Source organism: Cupressus sempervirens, chromosome 8 (genome assembly GCF_028749045.1).
Source record: "Cupressus sempervirens isolate cs-2001-9-10 chromosome 8, ASM2874904v1, whole genome shotgun sequence".
Classification (NCBI taxonomy): domain Eukaryota; kingdom Viridiplantae; phylum Streptophyta; class Pinopsida; order Cupressales; family Cupressaceae; genus Cupressus; species Cupressus sempervirens.
The window spans coordinates 179,909,156-179,920,701 of NC_143125.1; the positions used below are offsets into that span (position 1 = coordinate 179,909,156).

General features: G+C 36.4%; 1 protein-coding gene across 1 annotated transcript; it reads left to right on the top strand.

Annotated features, from left to right (window-relative positions):
- Positions 1 to 3,297: 3,297 nt before the first annotated feature.
- Positions 3,298 to 7,799, top strand: NIR1 (nitrite reductase 1). Its single transcript, XM_089797185.1, has 5 exons — positions 3,298 to 3,688; positions 4,432 to 4,591; positions 4,707 to 5,061; positions 5,342 to 5,630; positions 6,811 to 7,799. The coding sequence occupies exons 1-5, from the start codon at positions 3,368 to 3,370 to the stop codon at positions 7,534 to 7,536; spliced, it is 1,851 nt and encodes a 616-aa protein (XP_089653311.1). The 5' UTR covers positions 3,298 to 3,367; the 3' UTR covers positions 7,537 to 7,799.
- Positions 7,800 to 11,546: the final 3,747 nt, after the last annotated feature.

Consider the following 11,546-nt stretch of genomic DNA (forward strand, 5'->3'; position numbering starts at 1 on the left):
TAAACTTTAAAAAAAAAAATAGTTCAGTAAACATTGTAACATTTTAGGTTTATTTCTCTTGGGTTCCCGAGCGGGGCGTTACACTTCTATGCTACTAAGGGTGCACTTGGTACTCAATTCACCATGCCATCTTTAGATGATTTTGCTGTCAATCTCACTCGAGAACAGGACAAGCTAATCCAGATGGGCATTCTTAAGTCCTTTAAGTCACATGCCTTGGCTGCTAACCAAGGCACAAAAGAACAACAAGGACAAAGTAGTAACAACAATAGTAAGGACAAGAAACAAAAGAATAGCGAGGAGAAGAAGGATCAGATGCCAGTTTCTTCAAAAGCAACTATTGATACACCATCTTCCAAGGGTGATAAGCCTAAGAAAGAAAAGGTCAAATGTGCCTATTGTAAAAGACCTGGTCATGATGAACATAAATGTTTGCAGAAACAACTTGATCACTTGACATACATTCTTGAGAAGAATAATATCAGTGTTCCTGAGTCTATCAAACAAAGTTCTAATGAAGGGTCTAACAAAGAAAAAGAAAACAGCAAGGGGAAAGGAAAAGAAAACAGCAAGGGGAAAGGAAAGGGCAAGGCCCTTTTTGCAGTTGCTTCCTCACCATCCACTTGGGTTCTTGATTCGAGTGCTTCACACCACATGGCTTCATCTAAGGAAGAAATTGCATCCTTAGAGCAATGTACTATGCCTTCTATGTTGATGGGTGACAACACTCGTATTGAGGTGTGTGGGAGAGGGTCTGTTGATGTGGGGGATGGCACATTCCATGATGTTCCTTATGTACCCTCATTGTCAACCAATCTCCTATCGGTACATCAGATCACTCACACAGGTTTAGGCAAGCGGGTTGAGTTCACTCCTGATTCAGTGGAGATACGTGAGTTGCAAAATGATTCTACAATTGTAGTTGGGAGAGCAAATCATCAGTCAAGACTCTATATGTTTTCTCACCTTGTTCCTGATCCTCCTTTGACTATTTTTCTCACTCACTCTAATGATGTGAGCAGATTATGGCATGAGCAGTTTGGCCATCTTAACTTCCACTACTTGCATCAGCTTAACCAGCAGAGCATGGTCACAGGGTTGCCTTCTACTTTGACATTGGAGTCACTTGGAATACATGATAGATCTTCTGATGGGTCAGATTCACTTGAGCAGTCTTCTACCTCCACTTTTGATGCAAAGAGTGATTCAGAGGACTCACCTCCTTCCTCTCCTAGTCATCATTCACAGGTTGATGATTCTCCTCTAGATTCTCCATCTTCTGGTCCACTTTGGGCTAGACAGACCTTGCAGTTTGCAGGTGATTGGGTTGGGGATCCATCAGACACCAAGCAGACTCGTTCACAATTCCAAGATGCTCTACATATCTTCATTGCTACTGCCTCAAATCCACAGTCCTTTCATGAGGCTTCTGGTATTTTTGAGTGGGATACAGCTATGCAAGAAGAGTATAGTTCCTTGATGAGGAACCACACTTGGGATCTTGTCCTTTTTCCTAAGGGAAGAAAACTTGTTCGATGCAAGTGGATCTATCGGACAAAATTTGCAAGCTTTGCTGGAGGTGCGGGATGCTACATCTTTTGGGGGGGCCTCTTCCTCTCACTTGGAGTCCTAATTTTCTTTGGGGAGTCTCTTTTCTCTCTCTTTTGGGGGAATTTTATGTACATGGGTACCTCATCAGACTTGACTTGCCGGGACCCATTTCTACATCCACCTAAGCTTCGCTTATGGGGGGGTGTTAGTGTAATTTTTTATTTTTCCTATTTTGCTAGGTTTTTCCTACACTTTTAATAATCTCGCTTAGGTTAATAAAGCATGTCTTATTAGGTGAATGCTTGTGAGGTGTCACCTTCCTACATGTGAGCATCCATTAGCTATCTTGGGAAGATACTTTTCTATCTTTAGTCTGATAAATGGTTGCTCCTCATTGGTTGGTGTTGCCACCTCCTCCCTCTTCCTAGCCTATATAAGCATGCTACCTGGCTTGTATTTGCATCTCTTATTTTTGCATCCTCTTAATGCTATTTTGCTTCCAGCATTTGCATTACTCTCTTGGAGACTAACTCTATGATGCTATTTTGATTTTGTATCATTTGCATTCATAGTTTAGATATTTACTCTTTGCACTAGTTTTCTGGGTTATTAATCTTTTCAGATTCTAACACAACCTACAAGAATTATAGCCCAAGAAGGAGATGTTGCACTAACATGAATTAAGAGGAGGAGCCTATAGGTGAGCATGGTCCAAAAGGTGATATGTTAAATGAATACTTTAAACTAACAAGCAAACACAATAAACCTATAGCTTTGTACTAAAAATGTCCTTCATATATATATAAAGAGAGGTTAGATTTTCAATAACACAACCACTAATGTCGTGTCACATCAACACACCATTAAACATGATCAAGTGTATATCTATAGATCTTACATTTTTAGACCATTTTTAACATGGTTCCATAAATTGATAAAGTTATGGTACATACCTTTGACTCAAAATAATCCCCCATGAAGATCTTTACAATATTACTTTATATATTTTCTATTTTATTACCATCATAAATGTTGAAGCTAATCTACTTAATAATACGTAGACAAATACAATAATTTTATAAATATGTAGACAAATACAATAATTTTATAAATAGAATTTTACATTCACACAAAACATCTTCCATAAAGTGATTACAACATAATCAAATGACCATCAAAATTTGGGTCTTGGATAGGCATTGCCTATAAATTAATTAATTTTTTAATAAAAATAAAATTTAATTGTGATCCTTGAACCTATTAAAAAACAAACACCTTTGACATGATAGAGCCTCCTTAAAACATGATTGTATTTTAGAAGACAATACCATAGATACAACGTATCGCTATCAAATTTAGATGAACATTAAATCGTTCCTAAAAACATAAACATAAATTTGAAACTATTTGAACAATATATATTTATTTACAATTTTATATAATTAATGACAGGTTAGAATATTCTCTTTCACATTATAGAACAAACTTTCTGAAGTACGGCCATACGGCCATCAAAGTTAGGCCCATGAAGGTCAATGCCTCCAGATATTATTTGATTGTTCGGAAGACACGTTGGACAAATTGCATCACTTAATCCAGCTCTTCATCCTCCAATTCGGCCGTTTAGTATAGTGACCTTCCGGTGTTTGGGAGGTCGGTCGCAGCTCAAAAACTAATGAGCACCCTTTTGAATCCCAGAGAGCTCATCAGAAATCCATTTTAACAGTCCAACGTCTTCTCAGATTCATCCTCATGACCAAGTATAATCATTCCCCAGACAGTGAAGAATTATATTGGATCTTCCCCTGCTGGATTGATGAACATGAATGCCTGCAACATACGCGGTGACAATGGGATTGCTCACTCATTCGGGTGTAAGCAGATTAATGGTATGTGCAGGCTGAAGAAGAAGAGAACGGTTGAAATCTGCTGCAACAATGGCAGGCATGGTGAACACAAAATTCAAGGAAGTGAAGATAAAAGAGGAGGCCCTACAATGGCTGTTTCGAATCCAGTTGCTAATGCTTCCCAAATTGGGGTTGTGAATTCGTCAAGGCTGGAGCCTCGAGTTGAGGAGAAGGATGGCTACTGGGTTGTCAAGGAGGAGTTCAGAGGTGGAATTAATCCACAGGAGAAGGTATTGTCTTCATCACTTTTATATCACATCAGATCTCTTTTAGTTACTTTGAATGACTGGTTCTAATTTATTTCAATCTTAATATCTTCGTTGTGGCCAAACGTGTGGGGTAATTAGATGAATAAGAGAGTACAGTGATTTTGTACTAGAGTGTAGAACTCAGTAATGAAATGGGGATCTCGGTCTTTTGGTTACTATTCAATCATCATAGCCTGGGTTAATTAGTAAATCGAACTGCAATTGATAGCGTCTATACACGTCTATATATTGGACACGAATTGATTTACATAAATTCTTGTGTATAAAATTTATAAGCACTCGGTTTAGGGCAATTTTGTGGGAACAACACTTGCGGCTGTACGGAAACCAAGAATTCGGAAGGGGCAAAATTGGGGAACGCACCAGTATTTTATAGGCAAAATATGCATTCCTGTAGAAAAAAATGCTTCTGTTCAAATGTGTTCTTTAGGGCACTGTATGAAATCGATGAATTGTGGAACAACACTTGTACATAAACCAAGAATTTAGAAGGGGCCAAAAAGGGAATACGACACTCTTTTCGTAGGATCTGTCCGAATGAAGCTGGTTTCTTTGTTGGTTTAGACTAGATTCAAGCAATTGGGATTATATACACACACACACATATACAGTTGTGGAGAAATTATATTTCTTAGGAAATGATGGAACTTTAAGAAAAGATTTACAAGTAAATCATTGTGGAACTTGTGTTTGCATATGCGCAGATCAAACTGGTGAGGGAACCCATGAAGTTATTCATTGAGAATGAGATTGAAGAGCTTGCGAAGAAGTCTTTTGCAGATATTGATAGTAACAAGGTTGATAAGGATGATGTTGATGTACGCCTCAAATGGCTTGGCCTCTTCCATCGTAGAAAGCACCATTGTAATCAAATTCTATCTGATTTCTAATCTTCTTTTCTTTACAAGTGTATGTCTCGGTACAGTTATAAACTGCTTCTGGTTGATATCTGACATGGACTAATTAAAACTTAATTCAGATGGAAGATTTATGATGAGGCTAAAGCTGCCAAATGGAGTGACCACTAGTTCTCAAACTAGATTCTTGGCAAGTGTGATTCAGAAATATGGAAAAGATGGATGTGCGGATATTACCACTAGACAGAACTGGCAGATACGTGGAGTGGAGCTGAAAGATGTTCCAGAGATATTGAAAGGGCTTGAAGACGTTGGACTATCCAGTTTACAAAGTGGAATGGACAATGTGAGAAACCCTGTGGGCAACCCTTTAGCTGGGATTGACCCTCATGAAATTATTGATACAAGGCCATATGCTAAAGTTTTAACAGATTACATCATCAACAATGGGAAGGGAAACCCATCAGTTACTAATCTGTAAGTGCTGAAGCTCTTTATGGTTGATAATATATCCCCCTTAATGCCACGATCATTTTTGCTTATGGAAAAATATATTTTCCGAAAACTTTAAATTGGCAATTGTTTCTGACATTTGAGAACTTTTTTGAAGTTAACCAAGTTAAAATTATTTTAAGGATAACTAGTTATTGTGTATCATATTTTTTAATCGATGTTTCGAATTACACTTATGACCTATCATGAGAATGAGAATACTGAAGTTAAAATATTAAGTCTAATCATCTAATTGTTGTTGCAGGCCTAGGAAATGGAACGTGTGTGTTGTGGGTACCCATGACCTATTTGAGCATCCACACATCAATGACCTTGCCTACATTCCTGCTATGAAAGAGGGGAAATTTGGTTTCAATCTCCTGGTTGGGGGATTCTTTAGTCCAAAACGCTGTTCAGAAGCAGTTCCACTTGATGCATGGGTCGATGCAGATGATATTGTTTCAGTATGTAAAGCCATTTTGGAGGCCTACAGAGACTTGGGTACCAGGGGAAACCGCCAAAAGACTCGAATGATGTGGTTGATTGATGAATTGGTATGGTTACTCTGATACCTACTGCTCTGAAATTACATCATTGATCCCTAATCATGTTAGCTGTTAGATAGCCATTTCTCTGAATTGCATTGTTTGTTTATCAGCGTGTTTGAATGTTTGTAAATGTGTACTAGACTTTCTCCTGTATTCATTGCATTCAATTTGAATGATGTCTTTTTGAGGTTTTTACTGCATTAACTGTTTCAACTCTGGACAATTACCATTCTCTGCCATTTTTTGAGATTGACGTGTCTTAAAAAGACCTTTTTCCTTATAATACCAAAGATTCTTAAATAGTTTAACTGTAGCAGATTTTCACAATCTATGATATTATATTCATGTTTCTCAGGAAGATTGTGTGTGAATTTATCAATATCAATATTTCAAATCATACTCAATGATCTATAATCTAAATAAAAGAGCTAAGAATGTACTCAATGATCTATAATCTAAATAAAAGAGCTAAGAATGTGTAATAGTTCTTTGTTTGCATAACTCAGCATCTTTCAGACCTAGATTGTGATGGACATTTACTAGTATGTTAACTTTGAGAATTTGATGCGTTGATAGTATCGCCAAATACTCTGTTCCCTGCATTTTTAATGGATTCATCATTGATGTTCTCTGTCCTGTTAGACATCTTCAATCTGAAAGCCATATCGGAAAATGCAGCTAACCGATGTACTCTTTGAACTTGTGGGAATCATTATGTCTGACAACCATATTTCAAGATATATGTCAGGGATGGTCTGTATTTGACTCACTGAATAGTTTGTATTTGGTTCACTGTTTCCTTGATATTGCTATCAGAATTCAACTGTGTACCAATATTACAATTTGACTGTGTATCAATGTTATAAGTATTGTCTATACTTATCTATTAAGTATTGTCTATACTTATCTATTAAGTATTGTCTGTTTGGAGAGTTCATATCATCTTCCATACTTCGTCACAACCTTTCTATTTGAAATCTATATTCTAAGATATAGCCAAACGATGATATCTATGTTTGATCTACCGATTTCTGCTTGGGGAGTTCATACGAAAAAGCTAAGGAACAAGAACATTGATATCTAGGCATGCATTACAGGAATATGTGCACTTCATCTACTTGGGCTTTATAGGACTCTGAATCTATTATGATCAAGGATCTCTGAATTTTTGTGTCTGAAAATGCAGGGCATAGAAGCTTTCCGTGAAGAAGTTGTAAAGAGAATCCCAGGAGAAAAATTGGAAAGAGCAGCAGAAGAAGACATGTTGGATAAATCATGGGAGCGAAGGAGCTACCTGGGTGTGCACCCACAGAAGCAGGGAGGACTAAACTTTGTTGGTCTCCACATACCCGTGGGCCGGCTTCAGGCAGAAGATATGCTCGAATTGGCCCGCCTTGCAGATGAATATGGCACACAGGAACTCCGTCTTACAGTGGAGCAAAATCTGATCATCCCAAATGTGCCCACGGATAAAATAGAGGCTCTTCTAGAAGAGCCAATGCTTAATACATTCTCTCCTTGTCCTCCTCTACTCATGAGCACATTGGTGGCATGTACGGGCAACCAATTCTGTGGGCAAGCCATCATTGAGACCAAAGCAAGAGCTTTGAAAGTCACAGAGGAACTGGACAGGACCATTAATGTTCCCAGAGCAGTGAGAATGCATTGGACGGGGTGTCCGAATACATGCGGGCAAGTGCAGGTTGCAGATATTGGTTTCATGGGTTGCATGACCAGGGATGAGAACAAAAAGCCTTGTGAAGGAGTGGATGTTTTCCTTGGAGGTCGAGTGGGTGCGGATTCACATTTGGGTGAAATAATACACAAGGGAATACCTTGCAAGAACTTGGTGCCGGTCGTTCAAGACATACTTATCCAACACTTTGGAGCAACTAGGAAAACGGAGGTCTGAGTTTACTGGTCTGGTCTAAAAGGAGCGCTGCACATCAATAAAATCTTGTGTGTATTTAGTTTGAAGAAATGAAACATTAGGTGTTCACAAAAAAGCGGTTTGCTAAAGGCGTCATTATCCATTACCCTTTTAAATGGGCTTGTCGACAATGAAATGACGCCGCATGATAGTTTTCAAGGGGAGTAGGTAATAATGATGAAAATGTTTGAATATCTAATGAATTTATTATAAAATCTTAAACGTTTCCATTTAGAAGACAAAAATTTGATGATTTAAAGAAGGCTTAAATGTTTATCGTATATTATAAATAAATTAATAATATTTAACATTACAATCTCTTTATAATATCAGGCATCTTATTTTTCTTTCTAATTTTGACATACAATAGTACATTATGTAGCATTTGCTCTCAAAGGGATGTAAGGAATATGTTGGTAGGTGTTTGATTAAAAAAAATATATATAATTGTATATAATAAATATAAGTACCTCTAATAACTTCTACATGTGGAATATACATCATCTTATGATCTCACTAGAATGAGAGTAGACCAGGCCTTGGGTGTAATAGCTATCAACATGTATCTAAACTTGTCTTGCTGATTAAGGGAAACATGTACAAGTATTCTTGATGGAAATTGAGGATTTTGAGCTATGGGATTTCCTTGCTTCAAAAGAAATTTCATGGTATGATTGTAATGAATTTTCTTTTCTTCCTTCTTTGGATAATATCAAATGTACCTATCAAAAAAGGGAAAAAAAACTTGTCATTCCCCTAATAATTAGATAACCCAAATTCAAATAAGACCTATTTTCTATTTATAGCAAGGATCCCAAATTGACAAAAACATGTCTTAATTCCAATCGATTCATATTAGCTCAACAAGGTTTTAACCTTCTACAAATTCATTCTAAATTAGGAACCTATTGATTTAGTCTCCAAACCAATTCTCAACAAAACCATATCAAGTTTCATAGTTCTATCAATTAAACCTTAATGTCAATGCCTTCATGATGTAGAATCCTAAGATCAATTTTATCTTGTTTTAGAAAGAACATATCTTTCTCTATCTTGATCTTAAATTCAAAATTTATTTGTATCGGTTGAGGCAAGATCAGTGTTGGTACATACTAATTCACTTTTGATTCATGTCATTTGATGACCCAAGAAGTAATGCTTAAGAGCTTATGTAGGACCTAAATGCATCATTATTGAGTACATCCATACATCTAGCAAGGATTGATCCATATATTTGGTATGTATTTCAAGCCAAATATGATGGACCACATTCTAATCACTAATAACATGTTTCTATTTCAAAATATTATTACAAATCAATTCATACATTTATTTAATTGCACCATTCTTAATAATCTAGGATCATGATATCATAAACAATCATAATTTTTAAATGATTGAAATTTGGTAATTAAAAAATGGCAATCATCCAAAAAAGGCGCTAGTGATTCAAGCCTGGAATACAATTTTTTAATGTACTTCAAGCATAATTCAATGAAGGCATTTGTATAGTTGGAAGTTATACAAAAACCTTAAGTAGATCTTCAACAAGCAACCATACTTAAGGAGTAAAATAATTCCTTCAAAAAATGAGTATGTCACAATATGAGAAATAATGCACATGATGTCCATTGTCGTCAACGTCACCAAAACTAATTAAGTGTATTTGCAACTCAAATAAACTAAAGGTTAAGGCCATGTGTCATCACATTCTATAACGACTAAAACTACTTGCATACTATGCATAGATATTATAGATTAGGGGAGAGGATCAAGTATTTGAGCATGTTCCTAAAGTTATAGCATTTATGATTTAATGCCTAATATTTTTTTAATATTATAGAATTAGCATGGTTGCAACAATAAAATTATTAGTATTGATCATGTAACAATAATTGGATGAAATTTGTTCCTTAGATCTAAAAAGTAATGTATCATGTGATGCCACATTAAACATGACTTAGTGCACAACTATTGGTTTAATTATTTTGGGGCTCTTTTGAATACCTTAACAAAAATCACACTAATATGGAATCATATTTGATGATGCTGACTTGAAGCCTTACTCACAAGTACAAGACTTGCCAAATAAGTTATAAAAATCTTGGAGCATTTTGGAATTGCCAAATATGATTTTGAGTAGTGTGAAGTTGGGATTCTTAACTACTAAGTTCTCTTAAAAATTTTTGTGAAATTTGCTACTGTGTGGTTCATCCCTTCCTTGACTACCTTCATGTATGCTTCAAAGGTATTTATGAGGGCTTTTATGTCCTAACTTCCTTCATAATACTACAAGATATTAGTCAGGTTAATGACCTTCATATACAATATCATGCTATTGTACATTTCTTTGATTTCCCTTTCAATAGTTTGAACTCCCATGATAACATCTTGGTACATAGAACACCTTTGATGTATGTTCTTCTTTAGGATGTACAATATGCATGCATCGACTAGTTTCAGTGGGTTCTCTATCAGGAACTTTGACACACCATAACTCTCAACCTCTATGATTTGCATGACCACAACTGGCCATTTCGCTTCTTCCACCTCCCAAGTTGGAAGTTGAGTTTGGATTTCCCCTAGAAATGCATTTGCATCATTGAAAACCACATTGAATTCTTGAATAAATTTATGCCCATTTTTGGTGACTTCATCAACCCAATCATCCATCGCCACATCTAGGGCTTTTCCTCGTTGAAGTTGGTTCGACATCTTCTTGATGTCAAGGGAGTTCATATCAATTGCCTATGGCGCTTGTGCTAAGGGAAAATCTCCAAAACCCCTAAAGGAATCGATGTACTCAACCATGGTAGTGATTATCTTCTTGAGTTCCTTCTTGTCCCTACTATCCTTTTGGGATTGTGTTAGCATATGTTGAGTTGACTATTCAAGAAGACGTTCTTTAGCTTCTTTGTTCAAGACTCTTAGATCAACTTTGGTCATTTTAAAATCATTAGCATTCAATTATGAAGTTTCCTCTTTAGGCTTTTAGACCACAACTTCTACAATCACCTTTCTACTCTTTGAATCAGTCACCAACTTGCATAATTTTTGACCTTTTGGCTTTCAGAGGTTATGTCGTATACTTTCTCACCATATCTTTCATTAGCATGGACACAGGCATTGAAATTTGCTTCTTACTCCCTAAGTCAGTCAACCATTGTGGTACTAAGTCAAATATTTTTTTCCACTCTACCAACTTCATGGGAGTTGCTAGAGAGTCTACCATGGAAGCGAAACTATCCAACAAATTGTGATTGTTGTTTATTATCCGAAAAGGAGGGAATTTTTTCTTTTTCTTGGTCCAAGTTCATAATAGTTACATCTCAAGTTGCCATCTTGACTCACTTCTAAGACCAGGGTCTAGATCTTGTTCCTTGTACCACAAAGTGAACCCCTGTTGGTTCAAATTTCTACTCACTTGAATTGGCTTTTCTATTTGTAATACACGCCTTACCTACATCATCAATCAAAAGAGTCATGTTAGAAGCATTGGTAGGAGAACATAGGGGATTTTTATTTGATTTCCCCAATTGAACCTTTGGTTTCTTGTTCTCTTATCTTTTGCCTTAGCCAAGTTTTGGTATATTTAATGACAACCTTTGTTCTTTGATTGGCATTGTCTTCCTCTTCTATGGTCCAATCAATTTTTGGATGTGTTGTATGTTCCTAGCATGACAAAGAATTTAATTCTAGTTTCTACTTTGGAGGACATGGGTTACATTGTAGCCTTTGAAAGGGGGAAAATTTATATTCATCCTAAGGATTCCAAAGTTGAAAAAGTGATTGGAGTTAGACATGGAAGCTTGTTTTGGTTATAATTTGAGCTTGCACAAGCATTGGTAAGAAGTTGTAAAGGGCAAGGAGAAATGTGGCATTGGAGGATGGGTCATCTTCACCATAGAGCACTTAATGTGCTCAAGGAAATAGTGACAGGGTTGTCTGAGATGAAGACATAAAAGCATGAGGTGTGTAAGGGTTGTGCTCTT